The following is a 25,061-nucleotide window of genomic DNA, read 5'->3' as shown; positions in this document are numbered from 1 at the left end:
CACAAACACCCCCAGGCCTAAAAAATATATTTATATATTTTTAAAAGAACGTCCAAATTCACTCTGGGTGCGCAAATCCAGATGGAAAAAAAAACCCCGGTTGGGGCCAGTTCCCGGGGGCACTCACCAATTAATTTGCAGGGGCCCACAGGGGCCCCTCACAGCCGCGGGTACCGTCACCTCCCCGGGGCTTTAAAAATAAATGCGTGGGGGTCCCAATCCCCCCACACAGCCCCGGGGACCGCCACCTCCCCGGGGCTTTGATAATGAAACGTGGGGGCACATGCCCCCCCACAGCCCAGGGAACCACCACTTCCTCTGGGCTCTGTTTTTATAAAGAGATGTGTGGGGGGCAAGCGCACCCCCACACACCCCGGGGACCACCACCTCCCCGGACACATACTCATTTCAATGCGGGGGTCCGTAGTGCCTCCCCAGTCCCCAGGGCCCCAAAAATGGTAAACAAAAGGGGGCCACACAGCCCCCCTTCTAAAAAATAAAATAAAAATAAAAAAACACATCTCGCTGGAGGCCCCACCCCACTGTGCACCACTCTGCAAATGTGCCCCCTGGCACGTTGTAAGTTGGGTAATTAATTCCCCTTGAATACTGAGGGTCCCTGGGGGCCAACTAGCCCACCAGGTACCTCCAGTATGCACCACAGAGCTGCGTTGCAGAAAGGTGATCGGAGGCCACGCCCCTTTTTACACCACTCTGCAAACGTGCCTCATGGTACACTGGTGGTGGAGCGATTAGGTCCTCTTGTGTCCTGAGGACCTCAGGACACAAGTGGACTTCATCTCCCGAGCAGCAGTGTGCCAGGAGCTGCGTTTACAGAGTGGTGTAAAAACAGGGCATGGCCTCTGACCACTCTCAGCAATCCAGGTGTGTGGCACTTACTGGAGGCACCTGGTGGGCTAGTTGGTCCCCAGGGACCCTCAGGAATGAGGGGGCTTAATTCCCCAACTTAGAACGCACCAGGAGGCGCGTTTGCAGATTGGCGTAAAAAGGGGCATGGCAATCCCACTGTGTGGGGCTTACTGGAGGTACGAGGTAGGCTAGTTGGCCCTTAAAGGACCCCCAGCAGCGAAGGGGACTTCAATCCCCATCCATGAGCGTGCCAGGGAGCATGTTTCCAGAGTGGTGGGCAAAGGGGGCATGGCCTGCTATGAGAACTTAGCAATCCTGCTGTGTGGGACTTACTGGAGGTAATAGGAGGGGTAGTTGATCCCAAGGCCCATCTTGTTACCTGCAGTAAATCACACACAGTGGGATTGCTAAAACATCTTTGGAGGACATGCCCCCCTTTCTGCACCACTCTGCAAACGCACCTCCTGGCAGACCACAGGATGGGGGATGAAGTCCAATTTACTCCTGAGGGACTTTGGGTGCCAATATGCCCTCCTAGTACCTCCTCTAAGTCCTATGCAGCAGAATTCCTGAGCGCTGGTCAAAGGCCCAGCACCCTTTCTCCACCACTCTGCAAACGTGACCACTACTTAAAGAAGCATCTTTCTGCACCTCTGACTTAGAGGTAGTTTTAATCCCCCTGTCCTATTATGTACTAGGGCCTTATAGAGGCAGTCATGCCAATCACAGGGGTACCCCAACGCATAGTGTTTCCTAGTGTATGTCTGTGTTTTCACTGTATTCTAAGTGTCTTTTAGCATTGCACTGGCTCTAGGCCTGGTTAGTCAGAGTCAGTTACCACCACTACCCATCAGCAAAAGTTTGGGGGCACAGGATGGCTTTGCAACAAAGCCTCTTTCTGCCCCGCCATTGGTTCTTTGTGCACATCTCTTCCTTCTTTCTGCACCTTTCTTCATCTTTCTGGACTTCCGTTGCCTCTTTCTGAATTTCACTTGCTTCTTGCTGCACCTTTCTTCGTCTTTCTGGGATTTTGTTGCCTCTTTCTGCATTTCTCTTGCTTCTTTCTGTGTCTTTCTTTCTCTTTCTGCACATTTCCTAACCCTGTAGGCATAGTTAGAAATTAGCATTTAAAAAACCTTTGAAATTCACTGAAAAAAACACAGCTTTCAGGGACATTACAGATAGTTGGACAACTCATTGGTACAAAACCAGAGAAATTTGTCTGTTATAGTTAGTTATACTAACTATAACTCGCGCCCCCGAAATGTGTGTGGATTGTGGGTCACAGATGTGTTTTTGGGGCCAGAAAGAGTGCCAAAATCCAGACATCTTAATTGTGCACTGTGGTGGCAATGACCTAGGCACTCTTGCTGGGGTAGGATTAGAAATCACAATGGAGAACTTTGGCCAATTAATGACACTTTTCCCTTGCACTACCTAGGTGTACACCAACACTTGCCAAAGGCAGAAATGGAAATGGTCAGACAAATTCTGTCCACAAATACACTAAGCCAAGAAACATGTTAATAAAACTGTTTCTGCATTCCTTAGAGACCATAACATGGCTCCATCTACAACAACAACTTGCTCTTTGACACGGAGCATATATATATATGTGATCAAGGCCTCTAGTAGGTCGAAACGCGTCATGGCGGCGGTGTAGGTTATGGATTGAATAAAAAACTAAGAGCACCTACTTCTGGGTCCGTGTTTGTCTCTGGCGTGTGTAAGCAGCGCAACCTTTGAGGTGATTCCTTGTGGCATATATATATATATATATATATATATGTATATATATATATATATAAGTGATTTTCTCTGAGAAAAGCAACAGAATATTCCTTAACAACTTGAAAGACTGCATCCTCTTTTATGTGTAGTTTTCATCTACACACAATATACCCACAGTTCGGAGTTGCAACTCCATCGTATATCTGCAAAGCAAAAGCCCAAATTCAATGTACAACAGCACATTTAAGACTTATAACACTCAATTAGACTCTATGCATGTGGCAATGACTTGGTTAGATTTTTGAGTGTCTAAGTGTGTGTGTAAGTGAGTGCATATGTTTCTTAGTGAGGCTGTGAGTACATACATCACTTTCTGAGTGGGTTTGATAGTGGGTGCATGACTGTCTCAGTGGGTCTGACAATGGGTGCATCAGAGTCTGTGGGTCTGTGAGTGTGTGCTTAAATGTGTGAGGGAGGCTGTCAGTTGGAGTATGAATCCATGAGTGGGTCTGAGTGGGTGCATGAGTCTCTGAGTGGGTGTCAGTGAGTGTCTGAGTGGGTATGTGAGTGGCTGCATGAGTCTGTGACTGATCTATGAGTGATTGCATAAGTGTCTGAGTGGATCTATGAGTTTATGTAGTAATGCCTGAGTGGGTGTTTGAGTGGGGATATGAGTGTGTGCATGAGTCTGTGACTGGATATATGAGTGGGTACATAAGTGCCTGAGTGGGTCTTTGAGTGGGTGTATGAGTCTCTGAGTGGGTCTGTGAGTAGGAGCATGAGTTTTTGAGTGAGTCAGTGATTGAGGGCATACGTCTCTGAATGGATATGTGACTGGGTGCATGAGTCTTTGAGTGGGTATGTGAGTGGGTGCATGAGTCTTTGAGTGGGTATGTGAGTGGTTGCATGAGTGTCTGAGTGGGTCTGTGAGTGAGTGCATGAGTCTGTGACTGGATCTATGAGCAGGTGTATGAGTCTCTGAGTGAGTTAGTGAGTGGGTGAGCGAGTCTCTGAGTGGGTCTGTGATTGAGGGCATAAGCCTCAGATTGGGTATGTGACTGGGTGCATGAGTCTCTTAGTGAGTCTATGAGTGGGTGTGTGTCTCTGAGTGGTTCTGTGAGTGTGTGCATGAGTCTGTAAGTGGGAATGTCAGTGGGTGCATGAGTCTCTGAGCGGATATGTCAGTGGGTGCATGAGTCTGTGATTGCATGTATGGGTGGGTGCATAAGTGTCTGAGTGGGTCTGTGAGTGGGTGTATGATTCTCTGAGTGGGTCTGTGACTGGGTGCATGAGACTGTGAATGGGTATGTGAGTGGGTGCATATGTGTTTGAGTGGGTCCATGAGTGGGTGCAGGAGTGTCCCATGAGTCTGTGATTTCATCTATGGGCCTGTGCATAAATGTCTGAGTGGGTCTGTCAGTAGCTGCATGGGTGGCAGGGTGGTTATGTGAGTGGGTGTCGGAGTGGGTATGTGAGTGGGTGCATGAGTCTGTAACTGGATATATGAGTGGGTGCATATGTGTCTGAGTGGGTCTGTGAGTGGGTACATGAGTCTCTGAGTGGGACTGTGACTGGCTGAGTGTGTCTGTGAGTGGGTCTGTGATTGGGTGTATGAGTCTCTCTTTGAGTATGAGACTGGGTGCATAAGTGTCGAGTGGGTGCATTAGTGTCTAAGTGGGTCTGTGAGCAGTTGTATGAGTCTCTGAGTGGGTGTGCAAGTGGATATATGAGTGTGTAAGTATGTATCTGAGTGTGTGCATGAGTGGTTTGAGTAAGTATGTGAGTGGGTGCATGAGTCTCTGAGTGGGTCTATGAGTGGATGCATAAGTGCCTGAATGGGTCTGTGAGTTGAAGTGTGAGTCTTTGAGTTGGTCTGTGAGTGGGTGCATGAGTCTCTGAGTAGGTATTTAAGTGGATGCATGAGTGTATAAGCAAGCTTGTGAGTGGGTGCAATGAATGTCTGAGTGGGTCTGTGAGTTGGTGCGTGAGTCTCTCAGTGGGTCTGTAAGTGCATGCATTAATGTGCAAGTGAGTGTGTGACTTAATATTTTTTTTTCTGCAAGGTTTTTCACTCCTGCGCAATGCTACATGGGGGGCCACGCTGAGCGTTGCAGTGGGTTCTTGACTCCAACCATGTGGAAAAATAAATGGTTTGGGGGCATTTCGATATTCATAAGGGGTCCCTTAGAAACCCCCACCATGCACCCACAGGGTCAGGGTACCCCTACCCTGATCCCTTCTATAGTTTCTAAATGTTATTTCCATCCCCAAAGACTATGTCCCACTTTATAAAATGGCGGCTGCAACTTTCTACACAAGTTGCGGCCAGCCAATCAGAGCACTTCTCCTAGCGTGTGGGTTCGCAAAGCTCCACATCGGTGTCATGAAGGATCCGCATCCCTAGATATGCAAATTTGGATTTCTTGCAATAAATCCAAAGCTACTGAATGGATTTACATCAAATAGCAAAAAGCACTCTTTCTGGACCAAAAGTTTGCTTTCTGTCATATTTGGTGTCATTCTGTATAGCAGTTTGGGCTGTAGCCAAGGGAATTATCTAGGGAAACTAACTTTTTTTGACCTCGCCTTTTTCTTGGCCCTCACATGACAGATCGGACAGAAACTTTCCATGCACAGCACAAAACCCAATGCAATACTTCTTTGGGAACATTTTGTGAAACATCGTCAAACGGCGCCAAGATATAGTCAAGTCAAAAAACGCTTTTCCTGCAAAAACTAGGTCTTAACTATAACTACCTACTCAGTACCAGTCACTATTGGGTAGAGATAGTTAAGACCACACTTCCACAGGAGATTGATATTTTGGTTTGGTAAAAACTTTGGCATGGATCTAGCCAATCAGTATGCTTCAATCACCATTTACTAGGTCAGTACTCCCTTGGTGTCGCTAGAAAACTACCCGATGGCGGCTGCTCACCACTGAATAATGTATATATGAGGCTGGGTGGTCCTTTAGTGTTTGTCGGAAAGTAAACGTTCAGAACATTTATCAATAACAAACTTGAACTGACTATGCAATAGTGTTGTTTAACTCTTTTGCATGTTTTGGTCATGCCCAAATGTCCTTGATGGGCCATTAAAATGATATCATTCCTTATCCTTGCAGGTGGCACAAACCACTCCATTCACTACAGACAACTCTTCTGATATCTGACTAAATGTTTTCAATCTGTCCGACAAGCATATACTTTCAGGCCAGACATTCACGAAAAACTCGTTGACCTTATGCTAATTCTCATCACATTGATACGAGTCCATCCAATCTTTCTCTTTTATCAAGGTATTGCACTCACTAATGGTATCCAGAACAGCCACAACACACACAGTATTATCTAAGGAAACATCTTCATCAACATCTTCCAGAGGCATACCTGACAAACAATCTGCACAGAAATTGCTCCGCTCAGACAGATGTTTGATCACAAAATTGTATTCTTGACATTTTTAAACCAATCTTATAAATCTTTCTGGCAGAGTACCCAAGTCACCTCCATTCAGAATGTGCACCAAAGGTTTATGGTCAGTAAACAACTCAAATTTGAAACCGCATGCCTTGCTCGAAAAAACGTAAAATGTTGGTAATCCATTTAAATGTTCCTTATCAACCTGACCCTTTTATCCCATGCCCAAAACCGGCCCCCACCCATGCGACCAACTGGGGGATTACCTGGTGCCCGCTATGGCCAGTCCAGCCCTGACGACAAAGGAAAATTCATTATTTATTTAATTTTCCCTCACTGTTGTCTGTCGAGTCCCCCTACCCTGCCCCACCGCTCTTACCTACACAGGCAGCTTCTGATGATTGGAGCACCACAAAGCTAGCAGCAACCCCAGCGCCTTGAGAACCTCACGGGTAATTTACCGCTTTTTTACAAACCTTGGGTTATTTATGTTTAAATCAATCCAAAGGTATCAACGTGAGCACAAGGTGCATTACAGACGGACAGATTCATTTTTTTTAGGCACGTTGTGATTAAATGATTTGCCCAGAATCACAGGATGTTTGAGCCCTCTGTCAGAAACTAACCTGGTTCCCCCGCTGCCTGCCTACCGTATGTGCCCCTTACAACAGCGCCTTGATGGACGGCTGTGCGATGCGCAGTGACAGTGGCTGGAGAGGACTCCCATGTCTTTCGCCTGCACTTGCCCAATGTGGACTTGATGTAAACAGGAAACATTTGTATCACGTTCAATGTCTGCCAGTCCAAGCAATCCCGTGGTTTGATCCAAAGTGTGTCTGACACCTTATACATGCAAACAATCGGTGTCTGAAAGGGGTTTCCCCTCGCAGTGTGTACTGTGTACTGATCCAGCACGTCAATGACTTTTCTTTAAAATAATGGTCGAAGGACGACGAGTCAAAACCCTACTATGTATTATTATTATAGTATTATATTGCCGGTTTACGGCAGGATATGACGTACACATTTGTAATCTAAGGGAAGGAGAGTATATCATCGTATTTCCAATGTAATTCATCGATGTAATTCATAGGACAACACTTTTGTTTGTACAGTTTGCAGGTCATAATTTCAATACTAACATTTTCTGAATCTACATATTAAATATATCATTTGTGGTCCAATATATGGATTAATGCTCGTGCCCTTGCTGCTCCTAGCCAAGAATGTTGCAGACATTTGATGGAAAGCCCTGCAGCATATGTTTAATTGTGCTATAAGGAAGTAAGTACACTGGGCCAATTAGTGGGTGCTCCCTTGTAACAGAGAGCTATAATCTGGACAGCCACATGTCACAATACTGCACACTTGATGGTGGAGCAATTATGTGTATTACAATATTACAATGACAGCTTATCACAGTAATGTATTTCATAAAACAAATTACCACTATGCACTTAGGAAATGTTCAATTGCCTCTGTTGCCAGGATACGTTACTATAGTGATAAAATTGAATGATATAGAACTTACCTTGCCAAAACTCCCTTTCCCAATTGCTCGTAAAATTTGAAAATGGTCGAAATTAACTGTAAAAAAATTATAATAATAATGTTAATCAACTGCCTTAAGCACACTCTGATTAATCAAATGCAATATGATTCTGCAAAGCTCATTTACTGCTGGTAGCATTTGCACTTTTGTTGGCTGCAGAGACATATAAATCTAATTTCAGAGCAACAGAGGGACTCAGATCCTAATCACGGTATAGGACAATACATAAAGTATGCAGCATTACAGAAATAACATTTGTGAAAAATACAAGCCAATGTGCACCAAAATGTGATGCTTGTTTGATATAAAAAGAGCTAACAAGCTGTGCTTAAGGCTATATTTCAGAAAGATTTTTGAACCAGGTAAACTTTTAAGAAACACATTGTAAAACCAGTATTAAAATGCATGCATATGTAATGCTTACAAATCCTTGTAAAGGTGTAGTATAAATTTAAAGAAAGAAATGATGCATGCATAGCCTTTTGAAATTGAAAAATTAAGGAAACACGTTGCACTATTTCGCAGCCTAGGCGCAGAATAATTGCCTCACACGTAGCTCCAGTCTTCGCATCTATTTTCTCTATTTCATATTAAGAAACGTAGCAATAAAATGAGCAATCTGTTTTTCTATTTATTTTGCTTGCACAAATACAGTTTGATCAATTCCTCCCTCTAACGAGCAGCAAAATGGAGTTGCCCTATTTTTCACTTGAACCAGAACCATTATTTTAGTAAGCCTCAGACGTAGCTCATCCTTCATGTTTAAAAAGTGGAGGCATTACATTTCTCTACTTCTTATTTGATGACACTGCGAGATAGAGTGAAGCCAGATTGTTTCTATTGATTATGCTGGCGAAATCACAGTTTCCTACTTTTCTTTCTTCTAGAAGCAGCAATGAATTCGTTCTACCTTCTTTTTTGTCGGAATAATACATTTATTTACTATGGCGGAGGGCTAGAAAGATGTGTGCAGTGATTTGTGATGTCCTAGGCCAAGCGCAGGGTTGGATTGGGAGGCAAAAGAGGCCCGGGAACCCTAAAAAAAGTGCCCACGTTTCTGGATTGCACGTTATCGCAAAACACTGCTTAAGTGTTTTAAGTATTATTAAAAGAAGGGTGAGGGGTGGAGGAGGTGGGTTGGGCAAAAAGAGGCATGTTTTCTTAACCTCACTGAAAATGCCGCCAGGACTCTTTGTGCACGTGTTAGACCTGGTACCGTTGGCGTGAGTCTCCCTTCCATTTTTTTACTGATTGCCTCCTCTGTTTTTGATATGTTTTGCTGGTTTAGATGCTTTGGGCACTGTGCCACTGCTATTCAGTCAGTGGTCGAAGTGGGCGAGATTGGCAGGGCATGGCGTGCCCCTACCTCTCTAATTCTATAGTTTCCGTTTTCCTACTTTTTAATTTTGAACATGCGTCCCTGGACGTAAGAAATATCCAAGGCCTGCAGAGAGGGCTCGACATTAGTGGCTGTTCGGGGATGGGCGGGGAACAGGGAAGGAAAAGGTCTCACTCTCTTGCTTCCTGCCCAGACAACACAAGGAAGGTGTCAGCTTCTGCTCTGCCGCTGGCAGCTACCCCACCCCACCCCACCCCCCTCTTTCTTACTCTTATTCCCTCACTGTCCCTCCAACTCCTCCTCACTTACGGAAAACCGTGACTCAAGAAATGGTTCTCACCCCCTCTTTCTTCCTGTCGTTCATTTGTTCCCCTGTGAAATGGATGCAAAAAAGAAAACCACTTTTTCTGGAATTGCCGTTTTGACATTTTTCTATTCCAAAGTGCAGCCACGGAAATAAAAGGTTCAAAATAAAAAAAATTTATAAATAAATAAAGCAAGATGGAGTGTTCTTAAAGTGGCCGGATCGGTTTTATTCAAACCCCAAAAACATTAGTGTCACTTTACCGAGTTTGCCAGTGAAGCGCTGTTTCCCACCCCCGGTGGGGAAGTGCACCATTCCTGGAGCTACTGCAATACCTGGTTAATGGATGGATTGGAAAACAAAATGTGTACGGTGGCTTTGTGTTCACATATGTGGTCTTTTTAAGCCATACTGCTTACGTTTTGTAAGCATAGAAGCAGTGGATATTGAAATGGGTCCTTTCTGGGCCCTGTAGTTTTCACGCAAAAATACTCGTTCATTTTTGCATAAATATAAAAACATTAATTTCACCATGTTGATTCTGCTTACATTTCACATGCTTTATTTAATCTTTCATTCCCTATCAGTGTTTGCTTTTACCAGGATGTTGTTACTTTTTCCTTTAGGCAGCATATTACTCTTGCCTAGCGCGTAATTTGAATTGAGTCGCATCCAGTTGTTTATAGCAGGTCAAATTGGATTGTAATTGAAGGCAGTGTGAATTTCTCTCAGTGGGGCAGTATGGTGTTTAGTGAGGGAGCGGATGTAGCACTGGGGGCAGAGTTGCCGAATTTACAACTAGGGAACCAGGTTCAGCCTTCATGAACAGTCCCCCAGACCACTCTCCTGAGGGAGCACATTCCCATGCTAGAACTTAGAAGGCCCCGCCAAACCAGAAAAGCCCTGGTGTCTTAGCACCAACAGGTGGACCATAGCAGTGGCAAGTGCGGGTTCACCTTGAAGGCCTGTCCGCCACAATTCATTCTGAAGTTCATCTCCAGTCTTGTGGGCAGGCCTGACTCTGTCACTGAGGTCACAGGACCCCTGAGAAGAGCTGGTTCTTGGACAGTGCGACTGGTGTGACTGCAACGGGTGCTGACTGAGTGGGGGTGTTGCAAATGATGGTTTTAAAAGCACTTGCTGCCTCCTTCCTGGCCTACAGCAATTTTCGGCAATAATAAAAATGTCATGATAACTCCGGGGCATAAACTTCTTCCTATAGCGAGATCGGAGTTTTGTCTAGTGGAAGTTTTGACTCATGATAATGTACCATGCCCATCACAAAGTACACATATTGAAAATAGGTCAGTGGGTTACTGCTTTTGTTAATAAGATCCTTTTGCTACTTGCAGTTTATAAGTTAAAATCCTAACAAAGAACAGTGAGCTATTAACTTTCATCTAAGACCTGCATACAAACTGCAAGGTATAAACTAGAGCTTTATGGTTTTTTCCCTATGCCTTTGATTATCCTAATGTTGCAAAAAGTGTTCATGTGGATTAAAATCAATAATGATTATTAAAGAGAACCCCCAATCATGGTATTAAGTTGTAAATTCTGAGTTGAGTTTGTGTTTCTCCAGATCAATCACTATTAAACTATACTGCCTACTAATATGGTTGTCATGTGACTCCTACACATTGTAGTCCTTTGTCTTATGTAATTGCTCGGAAACAAATGGCTTGTGCTTCCATTTTTAAGCATATTTGAGACATTCTGTGATTAGAAACATATCCCACTTCGTGAATTTATTTTAATGTCAATAACTCATATTAATCGTTAAATAATCATGTGTATCCATTGGTTGTATTACATAAGATAATAAGCTGTAACTGGTCAGTGAAAATGCCAAACAAATACTAAAGATTGGGATGTTTTGTCAATCCTGGCCACACCTTTAACTCCGCCCACTGATCCAATCCTCCGGTTATTCCTGCCCTCTGATTCTCCGCCCACAGTTCCCCTACTTTTTTACCCCCACTTCGACCACTGTATTCAGTGCCACAGTGCAAGTGCTCCCTATGTTAAATTGATGTATTGATTAGTGACTCCATGATTGGGTTATTTGATTTACTTGTCAGACCCTAGTACAGTGCACCATGTGTGCCCAGGGCTTGTAAATCAAATGCTGCTGGTGGGCTTGCAGCACTGGTTGTGCCACCCACAGAAGCAGCTTTGGAAAGTATGTCTCAGGCCTGCCTTTGCCGAGCCTGTGTGCAGTCTAGTACTGCCATGCTGACTGGGTAAGTGCACCCACTTACCAGCCCCTAAACCTTCCCTTTTCTTCATATCAGACACCCCTAAGGTAGGCCCAAGGGCAGGGTGCATTGTAAGTATAAGGTAGGACATGCCCTGGTGTGTGTGGCATGTCCTAATAGTGAATTACAGCCATTTTCGTTTTTTACTATTGCAAGGCTACCAGTCCCCATATGCCAGAATGGGCAGTTTGATTATAACACCTTATAATCCTAACTGACCCAGGGAACATGGTAAAAATTCGAGTTTAGTATGCCTGAACTCAGAATGATAAAACACATATTTTAGTAAAGTTGGTTTTAACATTCTGTGTTTGAAAATGCCACTTTTAGAAAGTAGGTATTTTCTTACATAACCATCCAGCCCGCCTCTGCTAGCTTGTGTATTTTGTGTTACTGGTTTTGTGAGTGAAAGGGGCTGGGGGATTCCACGAGACAGGGTGAGTCAGCACAGGGCTGAATAGACCTATCTGCATGTAGAGTGGTGGGAGTAGTCACACCTGGGTCTGAATAGGGTTGTGCCTGCCTTCCACAATGCTAGCTCCACCTCCTGTGGTGCGTCTGATGTCCCTGGCCCATCCTGCCAAAGAAAAGAAGGAGTCCTGTATACAAAGTGCTCCAGGACTGCACAGAACTGGTTTGGACTAGGTACAGGCCCCTCTGCCTTCAGAGGAAAAAGGAATTAGTAGTATAAATATGGGGACCCTGACGTCAAGACTTTAGATCACTTCTGGAACAACAAGACAAACCTCTGCCAAGGAGAAGAACCAAGGAAACTGTAGGAGTTAGACTGCCCACCTGCCAGTGTGCTGTGTTGCTGGGTTGGGAAAAAGGGGGTGGTGATGGACAGAGTTTCTGAATGATGCAGAATACTCTTACCAAGTCAAGAGATCATGGTTTTAATCCATCACCGTTTTTTAGCTCACTGCACCATCCCAGCTCAGAACCTGGCTACATGCAAATTAGTCTGTACCTGTCCCAGTGCATGATGGGAACAGGGCAAACCAAACTACCAAGCCAATTCTTATACTGGGAAGGAAACAAGCTTCCGGGGACCGGTTTCTGGCATCACAGCCTTCGTCAGCCCGGCTTGCCTGAATCCTGATGGTGCAATGAGCAAGGGACTCACGTCTGAGCATACCCTCCCACACTGAGTGTGGATAAAATCGATTTGGGAAAAAGGGGGTGGTGATGGACAGAGATTCTGAATGATGCAGAATACTCTTACCAAGTCAAGAGATCATGGTTTTAATCCATCACCGTTTTTTAGCTCACTGCACCATCCCAGCTCAGAACCTGGCTACATGCAAATTAGTCTGTACCTGTCCCAGTGCATGATGGGAATAGGGCAAACCAAACTACCAAGCCAATTCTTATACTGGGAAGGAAACAAGCTTCCGGGGACCGGTTTCTGGCATCACAGCCTTTGTTAGCCCGGCTTGCCTGAATCCTGATGGTGCAATGAGCAAGGGACTCACGTCTGAGCATACCCTCCCACACTGAGTGTGGATAAAATCGATTTGGGAAAAAGGGGGTGGTGATGGACAGAGTTTCTGAATGATGCAGAATACTCTTACCAAGTCAAGAGATCATGGTTTTAATCCATCACCGTTTTTTAGCTCACTGCACCATCCCAGCTCAGAACCTGGCTACATGCAAATTAGTCTGTACCTGTCCCAGTGCATGATGGGAACAGGGCAAACCAAACTACCAAGCCAATTCTTATACTGGGAAGGAAACAAGCTTCCGGGGACCGGTTTCTGGCATCACAGCCTTCGTCAGCCCGGCTTGCCTGAATCCTGATGGTGCAATGAGCAAGGGACTCACGTCTGAGCATACCCTCCCACACTGAGTGTGGATAAAATCGATTTGGGAAAAAGGGGGTGGTGATGGACAGAGTTTCTGAATGATGCAGAATACTCTTACCAAGTCAAGAGATCATGGTTTTAATCCATCATCGTTTTTTAGCTCACTGCACCATCCCAGCTCAGAACCTGGCTACATGCAAATTAGTCTGTACCTGTCCCAGTGCATGATGGGAACAGGGCAAACCAAACTACCAAGCCAATTCTTATACTGGGAAGGAAACACGCTTCCGGGGACCGGTTTCTGGCATCACAGCCTTCGTCAGCCCGGCTTGCCTGAATCCTGATGGTGCAATGAGCAAGGGACTCACATCTGAGCATACCCTCCCACACTGAGTGTGGATAAAATCGATTTGGGAAAAAGGGGGTGGTGATGGACAGAGTTTCTGAAAGATGCAGAATACTCTTACCAAGTCAAGAGATCATGGTTTTAATCCATCACCGTTTTTTTAGCTCACTGCACCATCCCAGCACAGAACCTGGCTACATGCAAATTAGTCTGTACCTGTCCCAGTCCATGATGGGAACAGGGCAAACCAAACTACCAAGCCAATTCTTATACTGGGAAGGAAACAAGCTTCCGGGGACCGGTTTCTGGCATCACAGCCTTCGTCAGCCCGGCTTGCCTGAATCCTGATGGTGCAATGAGCAAGGGACTCACGTCTGAGCATACCCTCCCACACTGAGTGTGGATAAAATCGATTTGGGAAAAAGGGGGTGGTGATGGACAGAGTTTCTGAATGATGCAGAATACTCTTACCAAGTCAAGAGATCATGGTTTTAATCCATCACCGTTTTTTAGCTCACTGCACCATCCCAGCTCAGAACCTGGCTACATGCAAATTAGTCTGTACCTGTCCCAGTGCATGATGGGAACAGGGCAAACCAAACTACCAAGCCAATTCTTATACTGGGAAGGAAACAAGCTTCCGGGGACCGGTTCTGGCATCACAGCCTTCGTCAGCCCGGCTTGCCTTGATCTCTGTACTTGGTAAGAGTATTCTGCATCATTCAGAAACTCTGTCCATCACCACCCCCTTTTTCCCAAATCGATTTTATCCACACTCAGTGTGGGAGGGTATGCTCAGACGTGAGTCCCTTGCTCATTGCACCATCAGGATTCAGGCAAGCCGGGCCGACGAAGGCTGTGATGCCAGAAACCGGTCCCCGGAAGCTTGTTTCCTTCCCAGTACAAGAATTGGCTTGGTAGTTTGGTTTGCCCTGTTCCCATCATGCACTGGGACAGGTGCAGACTAATTTGCATGTAGCCAGGTTCTGAGCTGGGATGGTGCAGTGAGCTAAAAAACGGTGATGGATTAAAACCATGATCTCTTGACTTGGTAAGAGTATTCTGCATCATTCAGAAACTCTGTCCATCACCACCCCCTTTTTCCCAAATCGTGTTGCTGGGTTGGCCTACAGTGGTGTCTTCAGTGCCAAGGAGAACAAACTTTCAAAGAACTTTCATCATCTTGCAGAATATTACTCCAAGGGCTTGAACTTTTGCTTGCCTCCTGCTGAAGTCTCAGGGACAAAATACTTCACCACTAGCTCCCCTCTGAATTTCCTTGCTGGGAATTCTGTCTGCAGAAGCCTGCAGTTCACTGGGAGCTGGAAGCGCGACTCAACGAAGAAGAAGCGTGTCGAAGTCGCAGCTGTTGCCGTCGCATCGCCGTAGAAGCGTGTCGCTGCCGCAGAGGTCGCCGCCGCATCACCAGAGAAGCGTGCCTTCGTCAAAGCTGTTACTCGACACATCACCAGAGAAGTGTGTCGCCACCGCAGAGGTCGCTATCGCATCACCAGGGAAGCGTGTCGCAGGGCCTGTCGCAGCTCCAAAGTTTAAGAGGTCGCCGCACGGCCACTGGGCGTGCATGCATCGTCTTCACGTTGTCGCATCAAGGGCGACATCTTCTCGGATCGCACCGGATTGTCGCATCGCGGCGCCATCTTGTCACATCGTAACTGGAATGCAGTACGAGAACCAACGCATCACCTCCCCTCCGGTAAGGACCAAGATGCATCCCCTACTCTGCACAAGCATTGAGGCGCGATGCATCGTCTCCCCCAAAATAAGGAACTGACGCATCTCCATCCCTGCAAACCTTTTGTTTGTTTTGGGTTATGCATCCAGGTACTTTTGTGAGAACTTTGTCACATTTATCATCAACTTGAACTAAGTGACTTCTACCATCTTTCGGTCTATTTTGAGTACAGTATTGTGGATTTTTGTCGTTTGTGGTCTTGTGTTAAGTCTATATAAAGAATACTTATTTTTATAAAACCTGTGTGGTGTCCATCTGTAGTGTTTTCACTGTATTACTGTATGTGTCCACAAATGCTTAATACACTGCCTCTGAGATAAGCCTGTCTGCTCGTGCCAAGCTACCCAGGGGGTCAGCAGGGGTTATCCAGTAGTGTAATCCCCTTTCCCTGACTTAGAAGCAAGGGTCCCTATTTGGTCAAAGGTACCTTCCTCTGCCAACTAGAGACCCCCAGTTCTAACAGCACGGATTAATTCACACTGGTGAACCACATCTAAATATAAGTGAGGCCACTTCTGCCAAGGCCAGCGGCCCCTGCTCAATCTGCAAACATTAATGGGCCGGCCCAGCGAGAGACTGTAATTCACACCTCTGCCCCCTTGGTAAAAGGGAGGTAATAGTGGTACATCTGCCTCCGATGAGGTCGCTCAGGCCACCGCTGGGCCATTGGCGGCCTCTGAACAGCACAGACACAGCCAAATCGGCTTGCATGCTCCCCAGAAAAGAGGCCCATAGCTGCACCTCAGATACCAGTCAATCACACATTGCTCAAGTGCCTCCTTTCCCATTCTGACCCTGGCCAAGCATAATGTTACTTCATATTGTAAAATGGTGTCCTATAGTGCAAAGAAAATCTGGTACCCTCTAAAAATGGTAGCCTATGCCACACCTTGGTCTTTCTTGCACATGGAAGGACTGCCATTTACCTGGTGGGCTGGAGCCCATGGAAGCCGGATTTGAAAGACCAAGGCAACTCCTGGTGCCTCTGTCATGTTTCCCAACTCCCTCAGAATATTGCATAGAGAATAGATTAATTGAAAGAGAGATACTGCAAGAGGAGACAGAGGGAACAGGGCTGGTCAAAGCATTTTTGACAGGGGTGCTTTTGGTCTGTCGGCCTAACCCTGGCCTAGCATTAGCCTTGTACATGCCCTGCTGCTTGAGAAGAATGAGTTACAACCTATTTTTGATTGTTGTAGAATAGCAATAAGAGAAAAACAGACTATAACATTAGAATGTTGGGAGCTCCTTTTAAGTCAATGAAGTGGCTCAAGGATAATAATGGCTGATATAAGCCTTCAGCTCCAACATTCCACTGCTTGTCTTACTGTTTCTCACTTTTTATTTTAGAAAATTCTTCCCTCAGTTGGTGCCATGTTCTAATAGCCTTATAGCCCTTCTGCCTCAAGCTATGGCAGTTGATAAAGGCCCTCTCTGTCGTTATAGGCCCTCACCTGTGGGTCAGGACTGTGGCTCAAGTTCAGGGCCTTTAACAGCAGCTATTGCCCTCAGCAGAGGGCTATAAGCCTATTTTTAACAGAAAAGGCAAAGAGATGGTAACTAGACCTGAGAAAGAATGGTTGTGCGAGGCATACAAATATGAAATGCATTTTTAGATAAAGCCATGTGTGTTTCCCTGAGTAAGAACTGCAGCAGGAATTGAGCTGATACATATTGACTGTGCTATAGTCTCTTAATTGCCTTTTAAGTGTGCCAGATATCCAGGTTTTTGGCAAAGTTTAGTCTTTATATAACTGGGCTAGTGATTGTATGGCACACGGGGAAGGTCAAGAAATGCAAAAACCATTTTAATGTTCACAAATGGCATAAATGGGTCTTTCAAAGCACAGTTATGTGGCGAAGAAAAGTAAATTCAGAAGTAAATATTATGTCAAAATTATTCACGATGACACATTGTCTAGGACCACTACCTATAAGGGAAGGCTAAAAATAATAGATTAGGGGCCAGATGTACGACCTTAAATTGCTGCTGCAAACGGGCAAGTGGCCCGTTTGTGATCCGCAATTTAGGGTATGGCCATGTACAAACCTCATTTTGCAAATCCGTAAATTTTACCGATTTGCAAATGAGGTATGAGACTCACTTTTAAGAAGGGACGTGCCAAGGGCGTCCCTTCCTAATAGCGACTCGCATTTGTATGTATGAATGTTTTGCTATCGCAATCTCAAAACACTCGCAATTTACCACCTACTTCAAGTAGGTGGTTAATCATTCGCAAACGGGAAGGGATCCTTAGGGGATCCCTCCCCCGTTGTGACTGGGTCAAAACATTTTTTAAGGGCAGGCAGTAGTCCCAGGGACCACTGCCTGCCCTTAAAAAATGAAACTGAAAGTTACATTTTTCTTTTTTTTAAATGCATCCCGTTTTCCTTTAAGGAAAATGGGCTGCATCGTCCCCTTACTGATCGAGTTTTGTGTTGTGGAGAGGTTGTGCAGCAATGTCACCTCAAGCAGTTTGGGAGACCTGGGACTCTGATGAGGAAGATGATGAAGGTCTAACACACCCCACTGCTTCTGCATCTGGAATGTCTCGAAGGAACACAATCCGAAACTTTTTCTTCACATGGGCGCACTCAGATGTGGTGCCCCTACCTCAGGGCACTGCAACTTACGGACACTTCTGTTTGCATGTTGTGTTACCTCTGGACTTTCTCTGGCTTCCTTCATGTTGCTCAGCAGTTGACTCTGTCATGCAGGTGTTTTAATTTTCCGTTGCAATGGTGTCCACTGTTCAAGTGGTTGCCAGCACCAAGCACTGCGTGCACTTATCACACACACATCCAGCACAGGCGTCACTGTACATGTGGCCCTGCCAATAAAGGGGCCCGGCGCACGGCCCGTAGCCAGTACAACATGATGTCTACGTGTCTCCCTGTGGTCTTGTTGTATGCATGAGGGCCCTGTGCCCTACGACATTATATTGTGCTGTGTACATCGGATGCAGACATGTCACCGCATGCAGCGGGTTTGAGCTTGGACATGTATCTTTGTCGTCACCCACTCCATTCGTAAAGGGAGTGGCCGGGGACATCGTACGCAGGGCCAATGTGGGTGTGTGACTGCTATTTGCGCGCCCCTGGGCATGGTTATGTACTGTGAATGTGCATCTGCATGTGTCTCTATGGCAGTGTGGGTCTCCTTTGTGGGATGTGGGTGGTCCCTGGGGGTGATTGACACCAATGTATGTGTACTAGTTCACCTTCCATGGTTTCGGCACCCACCCACATCTGTTGGGCCACCTCCTTTTGGCATGCTGACACCTGGCATTGAGGTGACATGTGTGGGTGGGTGAAGTGTCATGAGCCAGCTGTGCTTGCGGGTGCTTCCTGCTGTGTGGTCTGTTGCGTTCTGTTGTGTTCTCCTCTGAGTAGCTTGTCTGCCCTGGTCCTGGTGGTGGGTTGCGTGGGATATCCATGGGTTGTTGTAGGGCGTCGGTGTCCACGGTGTGGTGGTCCTCTCTGGCTTCACAGATGTGTTGTTGTCTGTGCTCTGCTGGAGGTGTTGTGTGCCCCTCTGCAATGTGAAGGGGGGATGCATGTTGACATTGTATTGACATATGTGTTGGCACATTGTTCTGGTTTACATGCAGACTGTATGACAATGTACATTGTGACTGTTTGTGATGTGCTGGGTTCTTTTGTGGGACAGTGTACATTTGGACTACATGACGATGTGAGGTCGTACGCGTACATTTCCATTTCAGTTTTCTGCTCTGTCAGATGTAGTATGCATGTTTCTGTGCATGTGCGGAGCCAGTTGTGTCCTCTGTTCTGCAGTGACGGCTATGTGCATTGTACCACTTTGTCGTCAATGTGGGTGTGCTGTTCTTGCTATGTGGGCGAGTGCTGCAGTGTGCCAAGGGGATGAGGGACATGTTCCTGGGTAATTGTGGGTGTGCAGTGTGCTACACCTCGTTGTGCCTGTGTGCCATTGTGCCCATCTCCCCCCGTTCCCCCAGTCCCTGTTCGTTACTCACCCTGTAGATGTTGTTAGGTCCTTTCGAGCTGTGTTCGTACTCCCTACTCCTTGCACCGTCTCCACACTGATGACTGTGGCCAGGGTTTCGTCCAGCTCTTCCTGTGTTGCTGGACTGCCACCTCCTGTCGCTGTTGCTGCCTTCCTGTTAGCAGCGGGTTGGTGCCTGGTTTTGGGTGTGATGTCATGCCTCCTGGATTGGCCTCCTCGGCACTCCAACTGCATTCCAGGTGGTCTGCTTGTGGGTCAGTTGCTGGTAGTGTTCTGTCGCCTCCGTGATGCTGGTCTTGTTTTCCTGCGGTCTGCACCCCGTCTTCCTCTCCCTCTTCTCCTTGGCCTACCCCGACCCGTTGTTCTTTGCTGGTGGTCTGTGGGGGTTGTGGGGTTCGCGTTGGCCTCTGCGCTGGGTCAGTTTGCATCCATGTTGCTACGTGCTTTGGCTTGTTTCTAGTGTGTTGTTTCTGTCTTTTTTGTGGTGCATTTGCCCGCCAGACGCATGGTATTTGCTGGCCTGTGGCTGGTTTTCGTGGCTTTTTGTACCGCATTGGCCTCCTCGCATGTTTTTTTGCGTTCGCGTTTCGCATTTGTGCGGCGTGGCGTTGGATTTTGCATGGGCAATAGACGCGTTATCTGGTGACTATCGCATGCTCCCGCCGCGTTGTGAATACTTGGTTGGCACGGCGTCATTTTCCCATGTTGGGCTGCAATGTTGGAAGTTGCATTAGGCTACTCTTGCAGTAGTTATCACACGTTCTTGTGAATATACCCCCTGGTTGTTTTAACTCTGACATCTGAAGTAGCTCCTGTTGTGTTTCAAGGTACCTCTTCTGTAGCGTAGTGATGGGAAACCCTTTGTTGGGTAGCCATGCATTGCACACATCTGAATAATAATAATAATAATAATATTAATTTATCATAAGCTTGTCCTGCTTGTTAAGTGACATCTTTACACATGAATACAAGTTTGTTCTCTTGGTAGATATCTAATTGGGAAAGATCAAGACTTCCTAAAATCATCTCATCCAATTCTATTTTTTATTTGACCACATCTACTGTATTGTCCCCCACCGGGGTTTGAATTATTTCTTTGCCGAATCCTGAACCTTCACTTTCTCTTGGAGACGCATTGAAAAATCTAATCCAATAATGTAGTTCTCGGGTGCTAATACCACTCTGTACTACAGAAGTAATAGATTCTATCCTTTCTCTGGGACTACTGTTGGTAACACTCTGAAGTGAATTTCAAATAGAGATGTCATGATTTTGCTTTCTATATTTGGGTTCTCCTACAGGAGTAAATCCTGTCTGATTCATGATTGATGCTGTAGTGGCACCGTAAGGGGTATTCACATGAGTCAAAACTAAAAGAGTTAACATGCCTGGAAACACAGGACCATTAGCTGATATATCTACTTCAGTAGGAACTGTCAAAGTTTGTGTTGTTTTTCTTGCAGACTCGGGTTTATACAAAGTAACTGTGGGACCAATAGTAACAGAACAGCAATTGCATGTGGAGTCTTAGGAACCACGGTGATAATAGGGGACTAATCCCTGAACTCTCTCCCATCAGGTTCTTACTCCTATTTACTCCTGTATTTACTGGTGTGGTGGCTGTTCCAGAGCTTCCACTGAAAACTGCACAATTAATTCCCTTGGGTTGGACCATATTACATGGAGGTGGATGCATTGATAACAACACATCTAAGAAATCATCACTAGAATCACTATCACTTTATTTGCCTATACTCTCTGGGTTTCCTGTCTTTTCCTCCTTCTTCTTCCCTTTCTTTTATTTCTCTTATTCAGGTACTTCACTCATCAAGACAGGGCACAGTCTAGTTCCCTCTACTATATCAGTTCTTCATCGCCATTGTCCTGCATCCCATCTAGCATCGGCACAGATGCGCACTGCCTTTCAGACTCTTCCCTGATATTTTTCCTTTTGCCTAACATAAGATGCACGCTACCAAGCATTAAGTACTTCAAAACTGTGTGAGCCTAGGAGGCAGCTTCATTTCATACAGTACCCTTATCACGTTTTCAATGATTCCCAAATTTAATGCGCCAAAGTGTGGAAACATCAATGCACCTTCTTTCTCTGTGATCTTAAGCCATTGATTCAGCCGAATAGATGTGTAAGTAAGGCCCACATTTATAGCCATATAATGACCTGATGTATCTTCAGGTGGTGCCTTTCCCCCTCTCAAAAAGGTATTCTCACATCTCTCCTAATCAGATGTCGTATAGCCTTAAAGAATTTCATTTTTCAACAATAGAGTCAACAATCACAAGTAGAATTTTGTTTCAGACCGGGAAATAATGTCTTTACCCACAAAACTCAATCAGCATCAACAACCAACAGCAGTGTGGCACCTATGATATATTCAACTAATAACAGTGCAGCACTAACGCCAATCTTCCAATCCCAACACAGCACACTATGATGTACTCTTCATTCCTTGCAGCGATTTTACAATTTTCATGTCAACAATTTGGGCTGTTACACTAAAGAATCAATGGATTCAATCACACAGTAAATGGTCCAGAGCGACACTTTCTGCCTACTCTGACTCACACTGGAGGGATACCTGTGGCCAGTGGGTAATCACCTGGATTGGTGTAGCTTCACCCCTGCACAAAAGGATCCACCACACCAAACACATCTTACTTTCACACAAAGATAAATGTCCCTATTTCAATTGTGACGTCAACGGTACCTCACAACAAGCACCACAAACTTGGCAGGCAATTACAACACAGTGTTTTCTACACTGATAACGTATTACTATACTTGGTTCTTATGCTACGTTGAGTCCGATAACCATCTTTGCATTAAGTGCTTCCACGTCCACACAACACCTTAATGCATCACACCACGCAATCTCCACAAAACACCGCTAGTTAAACATAAGCAATTGCAACACACAACCCTATTGATACTCTCTCCTCCACTATTACAACTCTCTTCCAAACTGCCGGAACACCGCCAATCCTCCGACTCACAACATGGTCTTTAGGGGCTTGGACTGGGTTTGGGCAAAACTGGGCTCTCACCTAGATACAGCAACTCCCTCTGTCTCAATAACTAAACCATCCAACATCTACTATATGAGAGCACGCAGGTGCTTTATTTAGACTCTGTCATCTGATGGATCTTTTTAAGTTGACTGAGATGCAAAGGAATTTAGCAGTAATAAAACAATTCAACTTTCTTGAAGCCCAGTTGGCCCGACAATAAGGACCAGGAATCAATAATTGAAGTTAAGTATTGTCATTTATTAATCAGGCCAGTACATATGCATATTATATTAATAAGATACATAATTACATCTGGCAAGCTGAAATATCCCAATAGGTTCATTCTCAGTAGAATAAGATATGAAATAATCACAGCCAGTGCAATACAAAAAATGAAATATAGGAATAGGTGTTCCTTAAAGGAACTCTGATTCTCCTTCCTAAACATGAATATGTTCTAAAATCATCTAATCAAGGCTCTAAGTTTAGAAAAAAAGATGGTTCATAGAATAGGGTCTCAAGGAAATTTGGAAGTGCGAAAAGGTATCAGCATAGCAAAGACGCCAGTAGACGTCTTCCAGAATTAGAATAAGTGTTTAGCGTGAAGATTTACACTTGCAAGAATAAAGAAAGCAGAGAGGTCTGTACCCCTTAAAACCTAAGGAAATCTGCTCTAACGTCTAACAGTGTGAGCACTAATTAACACCAGTAAAACTTCAACACCAATCATATCTCTACCTACACCACCAGGAACCAATCAATTCTCTTCTTGTGCTGAGCATTTACAGCATTACCTGACTTTCCAACCCCACAGAACTTGGACAGTTACTGCAACCTTGAACATTCTCCATTCCTGATGTGCAATAAATAGGAGACTTCATCTGTTCATTAGGTCTTCAAGCTTCTTGCTAATATTTCTCTTCTCAGGCCTTACTATCAAGAAAGTAGTATAGACAGCCGTACTCCTTTTCTGTAGCTAATGAAACGTTGAGAACACACTTGCAAAGGAAACGAACACCATATTCAAGCAAAATACATTTCAAAGCAAGGTCTTTAGTCAGGCCAACTTTAACTAAACATTTAAACGTGCATTTCAAATGCATGGTTATATGTGTGCACATGTAATTCAAGAATAAAGGCAATACGTAAGTAAAAGCATACACAATTACACTTTCAAATATGACTTTCAGAATGTATGCAAATGTAATTTAAAGTATAAATGAAAATGTAAATACAGAATACATGGGGCCCGATTCACAGAATTAACTTAAGACTAAATCCTAAACTTACTACTTTGTGGTATTCACAGAATGCACTTACTACTTTTGGTATTCACAGACTGCACTTACTACTTTTGGTATTCACAGAATGGATTTACGACTACTAACTTTACGTCCGCACTCGGGCCGGAAATTCCGGCCCGGAGGCGGAGCTTCTGCCCCGGAGGCGGGGCTTCCGGGCCGGAGGCAGAGCTTCCGGCCCAGAGGTGGAGATTTCGTCCATGGCTAAATCTCCGCCTCCGGCCCGGAAGCTCCGCCTCCGGCCCGGAATTTCCGGCCCGAGTGCGGACGTAAAGTTAGTAGTCGTAAATCCATTCTGTGAATACCAAAACTAGTAAGTGCAGTCTGTGAATACCAAAAGTAGTAAGTGCATTCTGTGAATACCACAAAGTAGTAAGTTTAGGATTTAGTCTTAAGTTAATTCTGTGAATCGGGCCCATTGTCTTTATCTTTGTCTTTATTCGATCTTCCAAAGGCAGATCATAAAATTACACAAATTAAATCATACAATAAAAACAGAAATATTAAAAACATCTACAATAAAAAACTTTGATAACTTCCATTCAAAAAGATAACGGTGCTTGGATCTTAATTCAGTAGCTTGAAGTGAGGATAGCAGCATATAATTCTAATATGCAACAACTTTAAGGAGTTTAAAGTGTGTAGATCAAAATTCATTATCATAGTAAGAGACCAGCAATTCATGGTACAAACAAATATAAATACACTATTATAAAAACAGCATACTCCTCCTTTGTGCTAAAATGCTCTTCAGGAAGCCATGAACTGAATAACATGTATCATAATCCTTAAATTTCAAGGAAAAAAATAGCGAGTGAAAAGGTTGTTTCTACTGCTCAGATATAGCAAATTATCGTATTTTTAATACAAGTTGACCAAGTGGACACGTCATCGAACTCCAGGGCCAAGTAGGAAAACGAGTTTACCCTGTCTATTTTTTTGCTATCTATGTTTAAGGTGCAGGTTTTGGTATTTCTAAGGCTGCATACCATTGTGTATGTTTTTGTGAAATTAGTCTCCAGTTCCAGGTCTCTTTTAAATGATACATAACTAGAAATTAGGCTCTTAAGGCCGTTGGTCATCCTGGCCAAAAGAACCACGTCATCTGCGTATAGTAGCGCAGGCATAGCCTTTTGCTCACCATAAGGAACGAATGCACGACAGATACCAATGTTCTATCCAGATCATTTGTGTAAAGTAAAAAGAGGATCGGGCATAAACTGGCATTGCCAAATCTTATGGATGCTGTCAGGTCTTAGTGTAAGAGTCTTAAGAAGGAGACCAATCCCCCCATCGACACCCGTATTCTCTAAAATGGAGCACAGCTTGGATCTGCATATGCAATCAAAAGCACTCGACAAGTCC

The 25,061-nt window shown here is 44.9% G+C and overlaps 1 protein-coding gene across 1 annotated transcript in view; it reads right to left on the bottom strand.

Annotated features, from left to right (window-relative positions):
* STK32B (serine/threonine kinase 32B) overlaps positions 1–25,061 on the bottom strand; it is a 1,850,878-nt gene that overhangs the window by 1,649,054 nt on the left and 176,763 nt on the right. Inside the window, exon 2 of the mRNA XM_085642433.1 lies at positions 7,555–7,610. Coding sequence (XP_085498559.1) covers positions 7,555–7,610 — 56 coding nt within the window. The remainder of the gene's footprint in view (positions 1–7,554; positions 7,611–25,061) is intronic.

This window comes from Triturus cristatus, chromosome 2_2 (genome assembly GCF_964204655.1).
Source record: "Triturus cristatus chromosome 2_2, aTriCri1.1, whole genome shotgun sequence".
Lineage (NCBI taxonomy): Eukaryota > Metazoa > Chordata > Amphibia > Caudata > Salamandridae > Triturus > Triturus cristatus.
This window is presented reverse-complemented; position numbering and strand designations above follow the sequence as displayed.